General features: G+C 44.4%; 1 protein-coding gene and 1 pseudogene across 1 annotated transcript in view; one reads left to right on the top strand and one right to left on the bottom strand.

Moving 5' to 3' along the window:
- Positions 1 to 15,988, bottom strand: part of Stx7 (syntaxin 7) — a 39,128-nt gene extending 23,140 nt beyond the window's left edge. The window contains exons 1-2 of the mRNA XM_021653701.2: positions 15,863 to 15,988; positions 10,026 to 10,175 (exon numbers count right to left, since the gene is read on the bottom strand). Of these exons, the coding sequence (XP_021509376.1) occupies positions 10,026 to 10,110 (85 nt within the window). The 5' untranslated portion in view covers positions 10,111 to 10,175; positions 15,863 to 15,988. The remainder of the gene's footprint in view (positions 1 to 10,025; positions 10,176 to 15,862) is intronic.
- On the top strand, positions 4,042 to 4,512 carry LOC110558650 (large ribosomal subunit protein eL29-like; annotated as a pseudogene).
- Positions 15,989 to 22,605: the final 6,617 nt, after the last annotated feature.

The raw sequence follows: 22,605 nt of genomic DNA, 5'->3' as shown, positions 1-22,605 counted from the left end.
TAAAATTACCATAAGTAAAGGACTGTTAAAAGACGGATGCAACATCCAATAATGAAACGCATGAAGCCAGCAGATGTAAGAGAAAAGTAAAGAGTAATATGTGTGTATGTGTGTGTATGTGTATTATAACTCATTTTCTTAAAAATTTTTTGTATAAATACTTTGGTGGCAGAGATACTAAAACCTTTCTCTCAAAGTCTAATATTTTAATGGGGACAATAAGGGAAAAAATTATAATTATACTTTGATTTTTCTGATAAGAGACATTATAAAGACAAAGCAAGCCGATGAGGAAACTAGAGAACGGGTCAAATAAGACATCGTTAAGGAAATATGCTGACACCACTGCAATGCCCCACAAAGCCACCTGAAAGAAAAGCAAGCACAAAGACCCTGAGGTGAGAAAGGGCCACCCCAAGAAGCTACAGAAAGAACCTGAGGCAGATGGTGAGTGGAGGAAGGGGTTAGACTCATTACAAGAGCCAAGAAAGTCAGAGATGAGTTTTAAACTGCGTGGGCTGTGTGCTGATGTGCAGTTTCAAGAGTCTGCCTTGTTTATGCTGTAGAGAAGACGAGGCAGGCCAAAAAGGAGGGGGAGAGAACAACTCGGAGGCTCCCCTCATCCGAAGTGGCAGGAAGAGTGTGGGCCTGGTGGTGACAGTATAAAGGAAGAGAAATGGACAAGGGGACATATGGAAGCAGTGGGCTGTACACCTGGAATCCAGGCAGGGGTTCTGCTCTTGTCTCCCATGCCAGAGTGTAGGACAGAACCAAGGGAAAGAGAGTTCATGCTCGGGGCATCAGACCATCGATGCTTCACACACAGGGAAGAGAGAGAGAGTTCCAGGAAGCCCCTTAGAGCTGCCAATTAAGAATTTAGTGCATAAAACAAATAACAGGTGTGTACTCATGCCTCACAAATAGCAGCCGTACTCTACCTTGCAGGACAAGTCACTAGAGGTGGGGAGGGGAGTCCTTCTCACTAAGATTCCCTTGGATGAGAAAGAGTCTACTGATCTCTGTCCTGTGTCAACAGTTTGGGCATGAAAAAGTCACTACAGGAAAGTTATTGGTGTGCAAGGAGGTATAAGATCTCAGTCACCTATTTCCAAATGTTGTGTCAGGAGAAACAGGTGTATCAGACCACATAGGAGGAGGGCAGGGGCGAATTTTCAACTCCCTCTCTTCCGCTAACCACCTTTTCATTCCACCAAAAGACCAATGGAGAAAACCTCACCCTGTTTCTCAGCAAATCTGCTCTCTTTACTGGAGTTCTTTTTACAGAAAAGCTTGCTCTGGCTGCAAAAAGAAAAGTCAAGATACTAGCTTCCCTTTTGCGCAGTCATGAGTTAAGAGGCAAACATGAGCGTTTCTTCACTGGACTGGAACACGTCTCCTCCCAAAACAACAAAATGACCTATGCTTTAAAAAATATTTTTACTAATTCTTTGAGGATTTCAGACAATGTATTTTGACTACACTGACTCCCAACCCCTCTCCCAATTCCTCCGATATCCACTCCCACCTAAGAACCTACACCTTCATTAGAAGCTTCTTACTTCATTTCAGAGTCCTAAAAGCCTTACGGGTCAGGAGCTAAACAGAGATTCTTCTTCACAAACAAGAATAGAATATGTGAAGTAAGAATAGCTCCTGAACAACATGGAGACATCGTGGTTCCTGTCAAATTCTAATTAAGATTACTTTTATTGAAATAGTTGCATCTTTAAGAGACATATGATTTAAAAAAAAAAATGAAAGAAATGACTGAACACAAAACATGTTTCTGCTATCTTCTTTTAACATTTATAGCTAAGGCACAAGGGTTTACCTGACACTTTCCCAGAGAGCTCCAGAAAGCAGACACACACAGAAAAGCCTGTGTGATATTATTATGTGAACTTCAGTGGAGGTCTGCATTCGAATTCTGACTTCTTTTTAGAGTTGTTTACTTTTCATTGTGTGTGCATGAATGCGTTGCCTACATGCATATATGTGCATATACATACCATAGGTGTGCAGCGCCCAGGGAGGTCAGAAGAGTTACAGATGTCTGTGGGTCACCCTGTGCGTGCTGGCCACCGAACCTGGGTTCTCTATAAGAACAGCAAGTGCTCCTGGCTGCTGAGCAGTTTCTCCAGCCCCCGTAACAAGAAGATTTTGTTTCAGTGCATTTGACTAATTCGTCTTTTAGCCACCTTAGATTTTCCTTTATAATACTTAAATGCCAGAATTCCATTTTTTTATTGATAAATTTTATTTTTTGACTCTTTTGCACATGTATATAACGCATTCTGGATTCTCTCTCTTCAACCTCCACTTTCCCTTCTGTTCTCCTCAGCTGCGCACCTTTACAAATCTCTTTCCCACACCCATTATGTTTTGTTTCATCCCACAGAATGTGACTTGGGCTGTCTGTGTGACCTTCGGTTTGTAACCACCCCTTAATGGCAGAGACTTAACTATAACAACTATATATGGATTTTTCCTTCCCTCAGGTACTGTTTCATAGTTAGCTGTTCTCAATTCTGAATCAATTCCAGCGTGACTCACTCTAGAAACATTTATGCCCATAACTCCCACCTTCTAATATCAAAAAATACTACATAATCCTGGAGGGATTCTAGCCCAGAGGTTCTCAACCTGTGGGTCCTGACTCCCTCAAGGTTAACATGTCAGATATCCTATATATCAGATATTTACATTATGATTCATAACTGTAGCAAAATTACGGTTGTAAAGTAGCAACAAAAATAATTTTATGGTTGGGGTCCCCACAACATATGGAATTTGACTTTATAAAGTTGTTAGGGGTTATAATCTAGCCACGAAACCCACATTCTAGAAAGTGAAAGCCCTTGTTCAAGCTCATGTTCACACACACACACACACAGAGTGTGGATTAGAGAGTGTTCTATGTCCACTGAATTTCCTAATGGTTAAATTCTCAAACAACTGATTCAAATTAGGGAAATGCAATTTAAGCCACATGAGATAAGAAATAGGCTGTGCACGCAGGCAAGGCCTCGGAGCTGTGCGGGCTCTGGAGGACGAAAGCACTCCAGGGTGTTGTTTGCACTAAGACCAACCGCCATCCCCACAACAGAAGCAGCACTGCTGTGGTGGTTTGAAGAGGAACGGCCCCAGACTCGTGTGTGTGTGTGTGTGTGTGTGTGTGTGTGTGTGTGTGTGTGAATACCTGGCTGTAGGGAGTGGCACTATTACCAGGTGTGGCCTCGTGGGAGTAGTTGTGATCTAGTTGGAGGAAGTATGTTACCCTGGGGGCAGGCTTTGAGGTCTCCTATGCTCAAGCTCCGCCCAGTGTGGCACACAGTCTCCTTCTGCTGCCTGTGGATCCAGATGTGGAACCCTGGGCTCCTTCTCCAGCGTCATGTCTGCCTGCACACCGCCATGCTTCCCGCCATGACGAAAATGGACTAATCCTCTGAAACTGTAACCAGTCCCAATTAAATGAATGGCTTTTTGTTTAATCAGTGTTGCCTCAGTCATGGTGTCTCTTCACCACAATAAAACCCTTGCTTGTAACAGCAAAGGGCAAAAACGAAACAAAACAAACAAAAACAGGAAAGACTTCAAATGTTTGCTGATAGTAGAAAAGTAAACTGAGGCATAAATTTTGAATAAAGAACACTAGAAATAAAACTAAGGACCTATAGCCGTGCAGATGAATCCCACCAGCTCAGACAGGGAAGCTCAATACAAAACAAAACTCTTATTAGCTATCGGAGGAAGCTGAACAATCAAGTATATTAATTAGTGACGCTGAAAACTCAGGATCCTGCTAATCTCTGGTGGACATGAAGGAAATGTAACCGTGTAGAGGACTTTGAGGGCTCAGAATGTACTCCTCATCTGCACAATACAGTGGTGGATGATCACTGGGCTGAACACTTGTCATCCACACCACTTAGTAAGAAATGCATGCCAACTTTTAAAGACAAAGATACTATGCTGAAGACTTCACTACATCTCTTCTTCCAAAACACGAGCACTCGGGGAGCCATGGGTTACCGTGCAGACATGGCCAAGTCTAAGAACCACACTACACACAAACCGTCCCGCAGATGGCACAGAAATGGCATCAAGAAACCCCAGTCACAAAGATACGAATCTCTTAAAGGGATGGACCCCAAGTTCCTGAGGAACATGTGCTTTGCCAAGAAGCACAACAAGAAAGGCCTGAAGAAGATGCAGGCAACCAACGCAAAGGCAATGAGTGTGCGAGCAGACGCCATCAAGGCCCTAGTGTAGCCTACTACCATTAAGCCTAAAATGCCAAAGGGCCCCCGCCACAAACTCAGCTGTCTAGCTTTCATTGTTCACCCCAACCTTGGGAAGTGGATTCAAAGCTACATGACCACAGGTCATAGGCTCTGCCAACCAAAGCCCAAGGTCCACACCAAGGCAGAGGCCACAGCTCTAGCTAAGACCAAGGATTCTGCTCCAGCTCTGGCTCCCAAAGGTGCCCGGGCCCCTGTGAAGGCCCCGTAGGAAAGGCTTCTGTTAATGTGAAGACAGACAGACTGGTGTGACACAGCCACCTACACACTATAAAGATGACCAGTGTCCTATGCTGCTTTTACAAATAAACCTGAGGTAAGAGCTGTTAAAAAAAATACAAGTTCTCTTTGTGTGTTCTAAAGACATATTTTTTATGAGTTCTTTGGGGAAGAAGCATGCATGGCCCATGTGAAAATATTCTCTGGCCAGCCCACAAAAGGTTGTTGACCTCATCCATGACAGGTAGGAGTTGTCTCGAGGAAAACACACAAAGTCGACAGAAGGTAAAGACTGGATATGCCCATTCCAGATGTTCTAATAAAAAATGCTACCTTTGAACGTGAGCTCTAACTTTGAGAAACTAACTCTATCATTTCTGAGATGCACACGGAGCTTCTAGACCTAGGAGGCTCATTTGCTTAGCAACATTAGCCTGCTGGGAACAGCTGTCAGAGAGCTCCAGCTAAGAAGGACTAGACGCCATATCCGGCCTGGGACAGAAAGCACTGCCTATGGCACACGGGCACAGGAGGGAGTGCTGGCGGCACAAATGTCTCAGCAGCTCTGCTAAAGATCAACAGCCTACACCAGGGGATAAAAATACCTGCTACATCGCTTTACTGCTCCATGCTGGAGTCACAAAGAAATCCACAAACTTGGAGTTTGCTGCAGCTGTTCAACTTGTTTAAAGGACAGATTGTTTCAGTGTAAGTAGACATCTACAATATGAGCCTCTACCTGTTACATACACGTGTAAATAGTTATCTAAATATTTTGTTCACTATAAATCATATCAGTCATAGTATAAATGCTTACTTACTCTTAAAGCAGATTTATAGGAGTATAGGATCCTCTTCAACAAAAAGTTACCGAACAGCAAAAACCACTTAACTTCAAAATACTATTCCAGGGCTAAGGATTCTGGAGACACAGCTCAGTGGTGGGGCACTTGCCTCACATGTATGAGGCCCTCAATTCAATACCCACTACTTCAGGAAAACAAAGCTTCATCTATCCTGTGCTTTGTAAAACAGAACTGCCAGGATACTGGTAAAAGCAGACAAAATTATATTCTTGCTATCTGTTATTCTTTGCTTCCTCTAATAATAATAATAATAATAATAAAATGTTATTTCCTTTTTTGGCATCATATAAGCCACAACATTCAATATTCATATAATCCTTTATTTATCTGATCAAGACCAACAGGAACATAAGCCTTGCATTCTGCTTGAGCAAGACACCCACCTTCTAGCTACCTTACTCACAATATCTTTCACTTACAAAACCCGCCCATCTGGAAGGTCACAGACTTTAAAGATGCAAACGCTGGTGTCTGAAGAAGCACCCACCTCGGGTGCAGAAAACCTATTCCATTGCACCCTTGGGTATTAATAGCATTGTCAGAATGGGGGAAGGAGAACTGAGATTTCACACTTCTGCCTTTCACTTCCACGTGTCTACCCAGCTCTTATCAGAATGTCTACCGGCCACTTATTTTCACTCTAAACCTCCTTTCATTCAGTCACTGAAGTTCAAAATTAGAGAAAGGTGCAGGCAGCAGTGCTGGCCATAAAGCCATGACCAGTCTCGGGTTGGCACCAGCCAACTAAACCCTCCCACTCTAGCTTCTCCTGCACTGTAAGCTCTCCCTCAGCTGCTCAAGCCATCCACACCTATCTCTTCCCTCTCTCTCCTTATCTGATGCTTTCCCTTTGTATTTCCCACAAAGAGGAACATACTCAGAAACTCACCTTGCAGAGCAGATGAAAAGGCAAAGCGCTCTCCAGAGCAGTGGTTCTCAAACCTTCCTTATTGCCTTCAATCCCTGCTATCCGTCAATACAGTCCCTCAGGTTGTGCTGACTCCCAACCACAACATCATTTCATGGCTGCTTCATAACTGTATCAGTACTGTTTATAAACCGTAACGCAAATATCTGTGTTTGCCTAGCAACTTAAGCGATCCCTGTGAGAGGGTCATTTGACACCAAGAGGCGCATGACCCACAGTTTGAGAACTGCTGCTCTAAGTGCTACAGTTCCAGTGGCCCCTCACCTTGAAAGACTTTTCCTTTACAATTCTATTCTAAAATTTTAGCATTTCCCTTTTCTAGTTAAAAAATAAATAAAAAAAAATAATAAATGCAGCCCCTGCTCTGACCATAATCTTTCACTGGCAGTGGTGGTTCATGACTTTTAATTCCAGGCAACCAACCCCATGAAAGCAGAGAGAGTGACTTGTTCGGGTCATCCAGGAAAAGACCTGAGCACGAAAGCCACTGAAAGTGAAAACAGAAAGCCAGGTGGTGCTGGCTACTTCATCTTGATTTCGTTCCTGGTTCTCTGACCCCTCAAATGCTTCCTGTCACCTTCTCCTTGACCTCCAGAGTTTTTAACACCTTGGTCCCTTTCTCCAAACCTTTTCAGGCTTAATTCAGACCCACTGTCTTAAATACCATTTGTGCTATGATCCCAAGTTCCAAATTGGGATACGAATCCCAAGTTCCAAATTCATACATTTCAACTGTCTGCTATCTCCACTTAGATGTCCAAAAGACATTACAAAGTGGACTCGACCAAGGGGAAGCGATCCAGTGGTCATGTACTTCCCTAGAACGGCAGTAAAAATAAAAACATCTACTAGAAGGAAACAAAATCCCCCCCCCCAGCTAGTCCAGGATGGCAGTCCCACTTGTAACTGTGGTCAAGGCAGAAAGTGTGGCTCCTCCCCTCTCCTCCCAGGCCCTCCCACAGGCACCTTCAAGTCCTGCTGGGTTTGTCTCTAAAATGCACTCTCATGCCTCCTTATCTGTCAATAGACACTGCAAAGACCAATATATGGATCTGACTCTGTCTCTGAAGCTTCAGCAGTCTCCACTGCCTTCAACAGGGAAATTTAAACCCCCTACAGTGCAGACAAAGCCCTAGATAACTCAAGCATCAAGCCTCTTCTGATTTCCCCTCCAGCTACTCTGGCCTCACGTACTGTGCTTTGGACAGGTTGGCTCAGGCTCTCTGAGCAACAAGCTCTAGACTGCTTTGGGGCGTTTGTGGTTAGGGATCCCTTCATGTGACTTGTACCTGTAGCTCTCTCTGCCAGGCCTTCCCCCTCCAGCCAGGGCCCAGCTAAGCAGCAAAGCTCCCCAGATGCCTGCTTCGGCATCACTTTCACACAGGAGGCTGAGGCGCTTATTCACTTTATACCATATGTTGTTTCATGAAGACCTGACAGGGCCTTACAGATCTGTTTACGGCTACAGTCACATTCTCTGAGCTGACTGGTGTCTGATATTTAACAGAGCTCAAAGAACTACTGTTGAATATGCCAAAACAGAATAACACAATTAAAAGTCACTCAATCTGGACCATCCTTCCGATATTTAAATGTCTGAATAAATGACTTGGGAATTATCTGACCACTATTTCTAGCCACTTGGTAACAACACTCACTCCTGAGAGGCGCACCCTTGAGCAATTTGGATTATTCAAAAGCCCCTCTGCCTTCTTAGTTTGAGACCTAACTCCCAGTAGCTTCGAACTTGTGTAGTGGCCCCAATGGACAGAACAGGCTTCAGTTGCAGGACTGACAGAAGGTACTTTGCATATCTGAAGATATATCTTGACTTAATGATTTCAGTCTTCACTAAAAAATATTTTAATTATTATATTGGCACACAGCCTCCAGTTCAGGTGCTTTTGAACTGTCTACCGCTTACCATTTCCCTAACCTTAGAGTGGTACAGCCACTGCTCAGCCTCCTGCATTCCTGGCACTGTTTCATGATACAAGCCAAGAGACCTACTCTATTTTGGCACCCCTTCTTGGAAAAGGTCGGGATTTCCTTATGTGTAAACTGAGCAATAAGCTCCCTTAAATTTCACACAGGTGATTACATTCACCTGAGGCCTATCAGTAACACGGAGACACACAGCAAGGGAGCCATACAGAGATCAGGGCAATCTGAAGCCAAAGAGCAAGAAGCTGCAATCACCTTGACGGAGCAATCTCTACAGCCTGCCACAAATGCATGGTGCTGAGTGCTCCTCTTTCCCAGCTCCCCTGAGGGCAGCCAAAGAAAACACTGATTACTTCGAATCAGAGCAGACATCAGTGCCTTCTAGAAGAATCTTTATTCCCTTTGCCTCCAAAGCACATTGGCATCTCCTTAGCAGAATCACCTTAGCAGAACAGTTTTGAGAGGTTAATGGTTAAAAACGGTACGATCATTTGGAGATGTTCTGTAAGTCAGTAGTGCATTAGCTGTTGGTAAGGCTAACGAATAAAGTGTATTGACATGCAGCCAAGAATGTCACATACACTAGTGTCATGTGCGGTGGTATGTTTAATCCCAGCACGTGGATCTCTGTGAGTTTGAGACCAGCCTGGTCTGCAACAGCAAGTTTGGGCCAGATATGCATACTGAGACCCTGTCTCAAAAAAAAAAAAAAACCAAAAACAAAAACAGAACAAAAAGAGTTCTGACAATGTCCTAATATCAAAGCACCAAGAGAAAGATAGCTAGAATAGAATATTCTGGACTGTGTGATTATCTGTGATTCAGGAATTAAAAACCAAAACCTGTATGCCTATGACTACATTATGCATATACATGAACATGTGCTGAGGGGTACATGTCACATTGGATTTGTTGGTTTGCTGTCTTTGTCGAATGGGAAGTCCGTGGGGAATCAACACCATCTTCCGTAATATCTCTCTAAACAGATTAAAACATCCCCTCCTGCCACAGTCTGAATGCCATGAAGTGGCCATGTAGGAAGATGCCACCGAGAGGTGATTAGTCTATTTCTCAGTCTCTCGGAGCCGGATTGGTCTTCGTGGGTGTGATGGTGACAGCCATGACCGTGAGTCCTACCTCTCCTCATCTCCTGCTTCCCTTCCTGCCATGTGATAACTTGTGTCAAGAGGTTCTCACCAGAAACCAAGAAGATGCTGGTGCTGTGTTCTTGTCCTCCAAAACTGTGACTAAATCATGTTTTCCTTTATAACCTGTTCATCCTCATGTATTTTGTTACAGCAGCAACAACAACAACTAAAATACCTGCTTAGCTCTTTCCTGACTCTCTTAATTTTATACGACTTATTTGCAGGTACAAAATTAACGTAAGTACTATCTATCAGATCTTATTCTTAATGAATATAAATCTTTTGCGCTCTTGCTAGAACTCACCAGATCTTAACCTATGAAACTAAGCCAGCAGATCTCAGCTTCAAGAATGAGATGGTCTCAGAGAAAATCTAAACATCAACCTATAAAGCCTATTTCACTAAAGGAACAGTGCACCTCGGGCATTTGCTGACGGACACTCTGCTCCTCTATTGAATCGCCTCCATACTCACTCTAAAGAGTTCTAACCACTTCACACGTGTTCTTAGAGAACGTTCCTCCCTCCTTCCTTCCTGAACTGGTAGAGTTTTATCAACTGCCACCAGGTTCAATTAAGAACTGAAAACAACAGTGAAATCAAGTTGAAGCTGAACTCACAGCATTGTGTGATCTTCTGGATGTTAGAGGAGATGCGCTGAGCCAGTTGGGCAGGGTCCCCACCAATCCCAGGAGTGTAAGACATGGCTGGCTGGCTGACTGGCTGATTTCATCAGATGCAAGTAGGCTAGCTGGTTTTCTAGGAGTCACCTAAAATATAAAAGTTGTAAAATTATATTTTTGGAAATTATTGGTTTGCATATCCCAACTTACCCACCTGGGAGATTATAGGGTTGAAAAAAAATTACTGCTATTTTCTAGAGAGCATTGGTAAAGCATAAACATACAAGCTTTATACTTAGGTATGATTTATACAGAAAACAAAGGCCTAGACTTGAAGACCAAACAGACAGATCTAGAACATATGAAAAGGCAAATGATATTTATCAAAGAAAAGGAGGAGCTGGTGGCCAGCCCTGGACCAAATGATTCATTCCTGCTATCAGTGGGAGACAACCCAGCAAGGGAAAGAGAGAAATGATGTAACGTTTACTAAAGATCTGTGAAATGGAAATAGTTTATACTGGCTAGCTAGCAACTTCACAGCCTCCTCTTTAAAGGCTTCCTTAACTTATCTTTTGAGAGAACTGTGGCTTATAAGATTAAGTAACAAATCCAAAGTCACACAACTTTGTTACTTTGATGAAGGTGAGATTTCAGACCAGGGTTCAGATTCCAAAGTTACCCATGTTTGCAAGAGCAGGAGTCTTGGTTTCCAGTGCAAAACCATTGGGCTTCCTAACAGATGAGTGTACAAAGATACTAAAATCTGACTATGCTGTCTCAACTTATGTACATGGTTGTTACAGTGTATTTAAGGAAATCTGTATATATGTTCTGTACTGATATAATTAAATGATATTTTTGATGCAATGCTGTGTAGAAGCTACAAACAAGAAACCTGAGGGTTGGGGAAGGCACAGAGGGACAGTGCTGAGAGGAAATACTGCAGCTAAGCCGATACTACTGGTAAACCAACTGGTTCTGTGTCCCTGGAATGTGCCTGGTCATCAGACAGTCTCGAGAGCTTTGCTATGATCTCCGCTCTCCTTCCTTGTGCACATGAATCAAAGCCAATTTCATTAAAAGCAAATTCAAGCCTTAAGTAAGAGATGACCCACAGCTCCCTTCCGGGATATAGTGAATTAGGACTGCAGCCATGTAAAGAGCTGGGCAGGACTGAGTAGGTCCAGACCCACAGAGTTCAGCATAATGCTGTATGCCTGTAATCCCAGCACAGGAGCCACTAAAGCTTAAGAACCTTGAGTTCAAGATCAGCTTAGGCCTGGAGAGTCAATTACCCTGACACCATTTTAAGTATTCTGCGAACCAGTTAGATCTCTCCATTTCATATCTTTATAAATTTTTGAAAATTCATTTGTGTGTGTGTGTGTGTGTGTGTGTGTGTGTTTGTGTTCATGCTCCTGGGAGGGCATGGAGACCAAAGGACAACTCTTGAAAGTGTCTTTCCTCCCACCCTGTGAATCCTAGGGATCAAACTCAGGTCATCAGCTTTAGCAACAAGTGCCCTTAACTGCCAAGCCATTTTTGCTAGCCCATCCTTTAAAAAAATTAGATGTTTACTAAGATATAATTCATAGAGCATGCAATCTGACCATTTAAATCATATAATCCGATGGTTTTAATGTTAGCCAAGCTGTGTGACAATTGCCATGTGATTTTTTTACAATGCACACTGCTCTGAGAAGAAAGTCCTTACCTATCAGTTTTCATCTCCTGTTTGTCCCCAACCTTCTCAGCTATAAACACCATTCATCCACTTGGAATGTTTTTCTATTTCAGATGTTTCACATGAGTGGAATCATACAATATACGTTCTCTGTGACTGACTTGTTTCTCTTCCTTGTGTTTTCCAGGACTATCTCCTGTTAGGGTCCATGAGTATCTCAATCCTTTTTATTGACAAGATTGTAATAAATGGATAAAGACAATTTTCTCTTGGCTCTTTGTATCAGTCAAACTTCCAACAGTGCCCTTGGTTTATAGCCCACATGGACACACTGTGAAGAACTCTTCCTTTAATTGTGGGCACAAATTATAAGTCATACCCTTATTATTCTCTCTCTCTCAGTCTCTGTCTGCCTCTCTCTGTGTGTCTGTCTGTCTGTCTTTCTCTCTCATGTCTATATATCTATGAAGTCACTAGAACACACCAGCTGCCTATTCAGCTGCCAGGAAAACTGGCAACTGGAATTCCCTACCTTGGGCAAGATCCTTAGTTATCTGGGCCTCCTGCCAGGATCAAAATGAGATAATGCACGTCCAGGGACCAAGTGCTTTTCCAGTGTACACAGAGGACCAGGTCTGATGTGCTCCTGCACCTGCGGGGCCCTCATCAGAGGCATACAGCCACATGCTCCCCTACAGCCTAACGTCCCTCCTCCACAGAGGCTAATGACAGAGCCCTGTTAATTCCTGCAAAGGGTTTCTTTCTTTTTAAATTTTTTAAATTTATTTATGTATGCATTTTTTTAATTTTTTTTTTTTTTGAGACAGGGTTTCTCTGTGTAGCCTTGGTTGTCCTCGACTCTCTTTGTAGACCACTCTGGCCTCAAACTCATAGAGATCCACCTGCATCTGCCTTCCTGAGAGCTGGAATTAAAGGCATGTACCACCATGCCCGGCTTCAGCTTTCTCTTAACTCTCAAAATTCATACACCTAAAGTCCAAATCTTCCCAGTGTTTTCTCTAAAAGGGATTCTTTTCTTTTTCAAAAAGTAAGTCAGGCAATCACAGTCAAGCCAGTTGTTCTCATCCCTGTACTCAAGAAGCAAATTAGAGAACTCCCTGTTGGTGAGACAAGCGGGCCTGACCCATTCTAAGAGCTACCACTCACGCTTTAGCTGTGCGGAATCTATCAGAGAAAGGGTGTGGACATGACCACCTTGCTGCAGGCTTGAGAGACGAACGCACAGCAATCTGAGAAGGAGCTGACTATTTTCTACACGTGGGGCCTTTTTCTCATTCTCAAAAGCCTGTGCAGTAGGCATAATTACTATTGTAGTGATTGCGAGGCATCATTGAGAATAAATAACTTGTTTAAGGTGAGCAAAGGACCTACAATCTGAACATAAATCTGGGAGCTCACATATATTCACAAACACTGGACAAAATCTGTTGCTTTCTGGTCAACAGCTTAGCATGGGTGGACCCGCTCAGCTACGAAAGCAAATCTGCAGCCTTTCTGCGGACCCACGGGTAGTTTGTTCCAACACGGAAGCAAAAGTGGATGGACAGATGTAACGCTGTGGCATGGCATGCTCCCTTTCTGTGCAGCTCATGAACGACAGCCTTTAAAAGTCAAGAGTTGGCTCTCCGGATAAAATGCAAAGTACGTGGGACAATGGCTAACTTTTCTAAAAAGACTAAATAAACAGGCAAGTACATAGTTACTGAGAAATGGCTTTAAAGTTTATGCTTTTTTTTTTTACAAGTGAGCTAATAAATTCTGTGCATAAGATGTTTGTGCTCTATAACCCATCCTCAGTCCCTAGCTTGAGCTCCAATGTACCAAAGTATTCTTGTCGAAAACCTATCTGGAATTCCTAGTGTCTTTGCTCAAAATAATTATGTCACTCACGCTGTGTACCTGCTCTGCCTATAGAATAGCTGCTTCTGACATGGACTATTAAAATGAATTCAGTTAAATGAGAGCCACCCGAGCCACCTTTCAAGTGCTCAGAAATTATATGTGGCCAGTGGCCAGCAGCTTGGACAGCTCACATGTCCACTTCTATCGCCATAAAAGTTCTGCTGGACAGTGCTCAGCTCAACATCTCGGTAATTATCTTTTTATGAAGACATACAAACATGAAGGCGAAAGAGGAGAAGCGAGGATCAAAGCACAACAGCCTCGGTGAGAGCCATCTCAGGCTGTGTCGAAAGAACAACGAGGACGTGAACAAAGGAATTCTGACGCAGTCACCACCGGGCACACAGTAGAATCCTTCGGACTTCCGGTGTGACCCTTAGCCTGCTCCCATCAAACGGCCGGTTTCACTTTCTTAATCACGAACACCAGCATAAGATAATGAGCTTCCTTCTCTTTTGTCCCTCAGAGTTTTCACTTGTGTGTGCGGTGTGTGGGGGAGTGTAAATCGCCGGCCTGTTCTATTTTCTAGTACTTGGCTACAACACAGGTCCTGAATGAGCATTTGCAGTTTGAATGAAAAAGCGCACCAATTTCCTAAGAACACATACCCAGCCTCAGAGTAAATGCTAACATTTCTAAAACACCAACTTTCGGGCTTGTTGCTGCCTTGGCCTCTCTGGGTGCCATTTTCCTGGCTCTAGGGGGCCCTTCCCAGGATCTGCACGTGACAACCGGCTCCTTCTCCCAGCGAGGGGTCACTCACCCTAGAGGGGCCAGATCTGAGGTGAGCTGCAGTCACCACCACTGTTGCTCTCTGCTCTCAAGGTAACTTCTACTTCAAACCATTTCTCATACTTAAAAGATCCCCCCCCCACACACACTGCTTATTTTCCACCCCTGAAACGGGAGAGGAATCAGTGGGGATAATCCATGGACAGGAGGGTGCCCAATCTTGCAAACTGCCAAAGTGCAGGTCAGCCCGGCTGCTTCATCAATTGAACTATCACGCTTCACTATTTGGTTTCAGCTTAATTCACCAAGGTTCTTTTTCTTTTCTTTCTCTCTCTCACAGTTTTACACGTTAATATTTCAACTTACACTGAAGTAGTGCAAAATCCACTCAGACTGTATTTGCTTTCTGTAACAGCAATAGACACAGCGGTGCTAAAGACTGAACCAGGACCTCATGCCCGTTTCATTTAGCGGCATAGAGCCCAGCATAATTACTAACAATTTTCAACCACCGACACTTGAACAAACAGGGGATCCTCATCGAAACTAGAAATGGCTGTTCATCAGGAGATGCACAAGAAGTGAGCGAGCTGAAGGAGACCGTCCCAAGGGTGGAAGAGTTAATACAGTGTTATATTAACTTCCCCAGACACTGGGAAAGTACGGGCCTAGTCTTAACTAGTCACAAGCCTGGGGCCAACTTCGGAAGCAGCTTGCAAAGCCAGAGGCCCGTCCACGTCACAAGACACAATTTTACAGTTTTATCAGTCTGTGCCCAGTGTAGCGCAGAGTACACCTAAAAGAAACGCCCACCTCCAACAGGGCCAAACCAGTGTTTCACGGTTACTTCCTTTTTTCTTTTCCTGATTGCAGACAACTTGTAATTGAAAATTACTGCCAGAATACAAGATCTGAAGCAACCAAAATATGATATATGTGTATCAAATCTAAACGTAGTCTAAAAATTAGCATTTGAATAGAAGGCTTCCTCTCCCCACCGTCACCCACGCCTTTTTTGGGGGGTGGGGGTGGGGTGGAGGGCAGTCTGAATTCAACCTAGAATACACAGATGCGAATTCTTGAAATACTTTGTTAAGGGTCTTGGGGGTAAATCAATCAAAGGCATGCACAAGGTAGCTGGTGTAAGTCAAGGCCAACAAGCAAAGCAAACGCAATGGGCCGCGGAAAGAACCTGTGGCCAGACGACCGGGACCCACTGCTTTTGCTTTTTCTGTTCTGTTCTCTTGGAGGGGAAGTTGATAGAGAATGGGAACGGAGTTACCGCCTGCCTGGAGCTGGTGGTGGGGTCGGGCTTCCCTGCCGCGCGCCTTGGAGCGCTCGCGCGCGTGTCCCGGGGCGTGGGAGCCTGGGAGGCGCCGGCCCTGCGCCCCTGGGGAGCCCGATTCTGCGTACCCCAAGACAGCCACCGGGGGCTGCGCTTCTCGGGTGTCCCTCCCGCCACCCGGCCTCCGCCTCTGCAGCCATCCCTTACCGTAACCTCTCCGGCTTCCTCCTGCGCCTCCTCCGGCCGCTGTCACCCCGGGGGCCCACAGCCCTCCGCAGCCGGTCTCAGCTGATGGGCGGTGGCACGAGCACGCCCACTGCGCATGCTCCGCGCACAGCCTAAGGAAGAAGGAGGCGGGGCTCGCGTTTCTTCCATTGGCCAGGGACTGCTGAAGCTCGGAGGGACGAGCAAAACTGCTAGGGAGCTAGGCTTCGAAGGCTGACATTCTGATGGTGGACGTCCATGTGCAAAAGGAGAGGAAGGGATAGAGGAGAGCTGCCTTCTTTATTCGGGGGAACCATCCTCCCCGGATTCGGGGGCTCCTCCAAGTCCTGTTTCCTAACCCTCAGCTCTGCAGTAGACTTTTTTGACAACTCCACTTGAAACCATCACTGCAAAAATGTCAAGGCAGTGCTAGCTGAACCCAGGAAAGAATAAATAAATAATCACCTCCGAGTGCCACTTGATAAAGATGTTTTCCTAGTTCATGATCGATCTCTATTCCTTGATCTACTGGGTGCAGTTTCCCCAGGCTTTAAGAGCATAGAAAGTTCCAACAACAGCTCTCCAGACAACATGTGACTCACAGACGAGAAGCGTCAGTTGTTCAGGTGAAAGAAATACTTTGCCAAATTAATGATAATATAGATTGCTTTGACCTTTGCCTATAATTACGACTGAGCTGTTTTCTGGAAAAGGCATGAAAACACGTGATGCCAAAAGTGCAGAAGAATTCAAGTGAGGAAGATAATTCGGAGTATTGTGAACCAGAACCATGAAGCAAACCCTACGTTGGTTGCTACCACACGTGCAAGCATACATAGATGAATTAGGTCAGACTCAAACACTGCATCCTTTCAAGACAGAACAGATCCACCCAGTGGAGTGAGCAGAGGCCAGAGGACCTGCACCCATTGAAAGCAATGATTCGGCTAGACCCATTGTGAAATGTTGAGTTTTGCTCTGCTTTGTCGGTTACTGGAGACTGAACCAAAGGGCTTGCCCATGGGAGGCAAGTGCTTTAACTGTGCCCTGTATCTCCAGCCTTTTTTTGTTTTTGAAACAGGGTCTTCATAGGTTGCCCATGAACTCACTCTGCAGCCCAGACAGGCCTTGAACTTGCCATCATCCTGCCTCATCATTTCTGAGTAGCTAGAAGTACAGTCCTGTGTCACTCGCCCAGGTTGTTTGGGGTTTTGATTTGAGGTACTAAAGACCAAACCACATTTTGGGTATTTGATCTCCCACTGAGATCTACCTGAAGTGCCCACTGTGAACTTTTAGAAACAGCCCAATATAGTGATCTTATATGTTTTTCAAGATACAGAGGAAATCTGGGTTTTTATTTTTAAATCTCCCCTTTTTTCAAAATTGTTATATTTTTTTAAAGTCATTTTCTGACAACACAACAACCTCTGTAAATCAGAAGTCATGTTAACTGTTAAAGCTACAGAGTCCTTTTTGGAAAATCTAGTTCTGTTTCCTTGTCACACAGATTAAGGAACCTGAAACACCAAACACTTCCAAGTGACACAGATGATTAGCCACAGTGCAGCTTGAGTGTCCCAGTCCAGACTCTGGAGTCCTCCTCACAACCTGATTCACTCAGCAAATACCTGCTGGGAGTCCGTCCTGCAGCAAGAATCAAGCCTTGAACTACGGATATCAAAACGAGTGGAGTAGAGGATGGTGTTTTCCCGTGGGGCAGTGGTATCCCTCCCATGGCACCAGCAGCTGTGCTGTGATGGAGATTTACAGAGTACTGTGACAACCCAGTGCCTTACTGTAGAGTGAGGACTGATTTCTGAAGTGGAAACAGGAGCATAATTTTTGAAAGTTATATAAAAGTTTCACTAGAGAAAGCCTACGACTCGATCGTGAACCAGACTCTGTCCCAGGACAGGCAGTGACTAGTAGGGCAACCCAAGAAGGTCTCTGAGCCCCAGGGCCTTTGCTGGGGTGCAGTACCCTCCCTTCCATCCAGCCCAGGGGTCTAGAAAGTAACTCAGAAGGGACCAAGGCTGGGGGGGGGGGGGCTCAAGATTGAATCTTGGGCTTATTCCAATTTGTCATTTTTTTTAAAGAAAATTTATAATTGGGTTTCTTCCTGGTCATTTGAATTTGAAAAGGAAAATTAAATTTTAACTCTGCTGAACTTAAAGGCCCAGATGGGGGGAAATGTATTGCAAAGGAGTTCCTGACAATTGTAGTATGACATTTACTTGTCAGCTAATTAGTGAGATTCAAATGATGTCCTACACCCAGTGAGGCCCGATACTTTTCAGCTAGTGATTAAATCAAGACCTTAAAAAGCAATCATTTCACCTACCACAAAGAAAATGCTTCTACACTTCTAGGAGTCTGCCTTAGTTACACCTCTCTTTCTGTGAAGAGACACCATAACCAAGCCAACCTATAAAAGAAGGCATTTAATTGGGGCTTATAACAGCGTCAAAGTGTGCCATGACCATCACGGCAGAGAGCATGGCAGCAAGCAGGCAGGCATGGTGCTGCAGAAGTAGATGAGATCAGATGTCTGATCAATAAGAACAAGGCAGAGAGGTGGGGGTAGGGGAAAGAGGGAAAGAAGAGGGGGAGAGAGAGAACCAGTTAACAGGGAATGGAATGGCTTTTAAAACCTCAAAGCCTACCCCCAGTGAAACCCCTTCTTTAACAAATTCACATTTCCTAATCTTTCCCAAACAATTCTACCAACTGGGGACCAAACATTCAAATATAAGCTTCTTGGGATCATTATCATTCAAACCACCACAGAGTCCATTACATATGGCTTTAAAAAAAATGTAATTTGGGTTTTTCAGAGGTAGTTATTTTGGTAATTATGTTTTGTTTTTTTTTAAAGTTTGAGAGGCAATCAGAGGGAGCCATTGCATAGCTGTCAGCATCATTCTTTTCCTATGAAAATATCTCCCATGTAAGCTACCTGTGCAGGATAGGGAGCCACTCACTGCTCTTTCAACAGCTTCTGAATAGCATCCTAGTGGATGGAAATATATAAATAATAATGCCCGCTGGGCAGTGGTGGCTCATGCCTCTAATCCTAACACTTGGGAGGCAAAGGCAGTCAGATCTCTGAGCTCAGGGTCAGCTTGGTCTATACAGTGAGTTCCAGGACAGCCAACACTACAAAAAGAAATCTTGTGTCAGAAAACCAATAATAATAATAATAATAATAATTCCATTTTACTTATTGGCCACTGAACTAAAACAAACAAACAAAAAAATCCAAGGATATTTTTCAATGATTATTGTTTAATTTTGCAGAAAACCCAGAGAAATGGAAGATTAAAAAAATAATAACTATAGATAGCAAGTCAAAGAATATCTTGGTAAGTGAGACATACAGTTTGACTTAAGAAAACTTGTAATTTATAATATAATGAGAAAACCATGGCTGTGTTTCTGAAGTCAGTGCCAGAGCAGGTGAGCATTAGTTCCGGATACCATAACTTGAAGTACCTCACAGCCTCCTGGGGTCGACTTGCTTTCTATGATCACAGGAGCGCCTTGACAAAAGCTAGCACAGGTCAGGGTCTATGCTGATGCTGAAACACTTAGATTAAAACTGAGCATCCAAATAGACGGGTAAGTTGGGATAAACTTTATGTTGATGTCAGTTCATTTTTTTTTTTATTAATATGAGGCTGAGTGACTTATAAAGAAGAGAAGTTCATTTTAGTTTATGGTTCTGGAGGCCATCAAGCCTGAGACCACGATGCCTTGCCTTCCATCTGGAGGGGACCTGAGCTATATCATCAGCCTGGTAGAGGACTGCACATTCACCCATCAGAGGCCATGAGAAGTGGCTCAGTAAAGAAACAGGCATGCCTTTATTTGATCCAACATTCCTGGGTCTCTTCCATTATGAATATTTTTATACTCAATATGCAACATTCTGAAGATTAAGGAAGCCTATGTCAAGACAGCAATCTTCATACAGAGCTGCTGATGCCCTCGTGGTCTTTTCTAATCCCAGTTAGCTCCCAAGGTCTCCCTTAAGCAGCATTAACGTAGCATCTTAATTACTTTCTCCACGGCTGTATGAATTCTGAGACCAAGGCAACTTGAGCAGGCAGGAAGGGGTTTCCTGTGGCCCACGCTTTGGGCGGTCAGCCGTGACAGGGAAGTAGCAGCAGCAGGGACATGGGACTGCTGGTCACACTCCGTCTACAGCAGCAGAGAGTGGCAAAGGGCTTTGCCCGGCTCACTTCCTCCTTTCCTGTCCCGCACTGCAGCTCCGGGAATGGCGCCACCCACTGTGGAGTCTCCTCTTCTTGGTTAGTGAAATCTCGACAGCCTCTCACAGTCATGTTCAAGGGCCTGTTACAAGGTGATTCTAAACTTCGCTGAACTGACTTGTATGAACTGGGCGCTCCATTTTTTGAGCCTTAGGAGACACATCAAAACCATAGACGCCCGTTTGTTTCAGTACTTTTCAGACACTGTTTCCACCAGCCGCCTTCTTTTTGTCCATCACTGTCCATTCCTTGTCCACTACAGTAGCCATGGAGGTGACAAATCCAGTTTTGCTCCATTTTATTATCACCATAGCAGTGACTCACCAGCTGGAAGCCTGACCGGGAAACCCGCACTCCGTGATTGCCGTAAGCCCTAAGGTGGGTGGCGAGGTGTGCTCGCCAGTGAAAGTGTGGAACTTCTAGGTGGGTGAAGAAAGCTGGGGACTGGTCTACAGAGAAATGCTTGAGCAACATTCGACACTTTGAAGATTAAAGCGCACGCTGCACACTCATAAATCAGAGGCCGCGCAGGGGGCTCAGTAAAGAAACAGGTGCGACTTTATTCGAGCCAACATTTAAAAAATATATTTCATCACGGATTTTTTTATATTTAATATTTGAGAATAAGTATGTGCTGTCTAGCTTTACGCCAAGTTTTAGACAAGCTGAGGTCCTCTGGGAAGAGGAAGCATGGATTGAGAAAATGCCCGCCCTAGACTGGATGGTGGGCAGGCCTGTGGGGCATTTTCTGGGTTGATGGTTGATGTGGGGAAGGCTGAACTCACTGTGGGTGGTGCAGCTCCTGGGCTGGTGGGACGGCGTTGGATTAAGATGAAGGCTGAGCAAGCCAGGACACAGCGCTGCTCCGCGGTCTCTGCATCAATGTCTGCCTCCATGTTTCTGCCTGGAGTCTTTGCGCCAACTTCCCTGGATGATGGCCTACAAGCTGTGAGATGAAATAAGCCCGTCCTTCTCCGAGCTGCTTTCGGTTAATAGCATTTTATCACAGCAATAGAAACTCTGAAAAACAACTTTCAAATACGCACTATGGAAAACACGGTTCTCAAAATTAAGTCCAAGCTCTTTATCACGGCAAACTTCCAAATTTATTCCCAAGCTTCTTATGGTGACCACCTCTGCTTTGCATTGGACTGTCCCACTTGACCGCTTCTGCCTCAGTATCCTCCTCCTGAGCAATGCATTCATGCTTCAAGGTGCCCCGCGGCAGACAACACCTTGTTGAGTCACCTTACATCTAAGGACCGCCGCGTGCGTTGGAGCCTGACTTCCCACGCACTCTAATACCAGGTTAATGAAGTTCTCTGTCTGCTCCTACCTCCTCTCCGGCAACAGCTTGACCGCACACTGGGGGTTCTTATTCCTGTACTTGGCTCACAGAGTTATCTTTAACTATCATCTGCTGTTCCTACTTCCTCATTTTAAAGTAGTTTTTTTTTTTTTGAAGATTTTATAATTTTAGACTTAAGAAAGTTGCAGTCTGAGCACGGTAGCTCATGCCTGAAATCCCAGAATGCTGGAGGTTGGGGGAAGAAAATTGCTGTGAATTTGAGACCAACCTATCATACCGAGAAAGCTAGAGGCCAGGATCAGCAACAGTGTGAGACCGTGCAATAAGCCAACAAACAAATAAGTAGAACAGGGGCAGGGAGAAGGTTTTTATAGGTAAAGGCATTTGCCACCAAGTCTGGCAATGTGAATTCGATCCCCAGCGCTCACGTGGTGCAAAAGAAGTGCCTCTCACCAGTAGCCCTCTGAACTCCACGTGTGTGCACAATACACACACACACACATACACACTCACACACACACATACACATTCAATAAATAAATAAATAAATGTAGAAAGAGGTTTAGAAGAGTCTCCAAAGATCCTCCAGAATTTGTATATGAGCGTCATTCAGATGCATTAAGGTAAACAACTCATATGACTTCTGTCAGAAATAAGCAACGACCCTCTGTCCTGTAGTATCAATTAAACTACTACTTTAAACAGCTCCACTAACTGTCTTTCTGGGAACCCATCCAGGAATTCTCACTGTGTTTTTACACTGTTTCCTTTGCCTCTTCCCATCAGTGACTATTACTGTTTCTTTGTCATGACCTTGACACTTAAGTCAAGTGTTCTGTATAATACCCCTCAGTTTTCCTTTCCCTGATTGGACAGGGTCGGTTAGAGAGCAAACCAGAGAGGAAGTGGGCCTCTCCTCACCTGATGTCAACAATAAGACATAGGCATGGCTCGTTGGTGGTGACGACAGCATCAGTCTTTTGGTTAAGGTGGTGTCTGAGCATTCTCCAAGGTCAAGAACTATTTCCATATTACACTAGAAAAGCAATCCATGCTCAAGGGGAGTAGACTTGAACCCCATGTTTAGAAAGGAAGAACATTACGTTTATGAGCTGGGAGTATATATGAAATCTCAACACCTGAGAAGCTGAGGCAGGAGGATG

Source organism: Meriones unguiculatus, chromosome 20 (genome assembly GCF_030254825.1).
Source record: "Meriones unguiculatus strain TT.TT164.6M chromosome 20, Bangor_MerUng_6.1, whole genome shotgun sequence".
NCBI lineage: Eukaryota > Metazoa > Chordata > Mammalia > Rodentia > Muridae > Meriones > Meriones unguiculatus.
The sequence above is the reverse complement of the archived record's forward strand: the minus strand, read 5'-3'. Positions and strand labels throughout refer to the sequence as shown.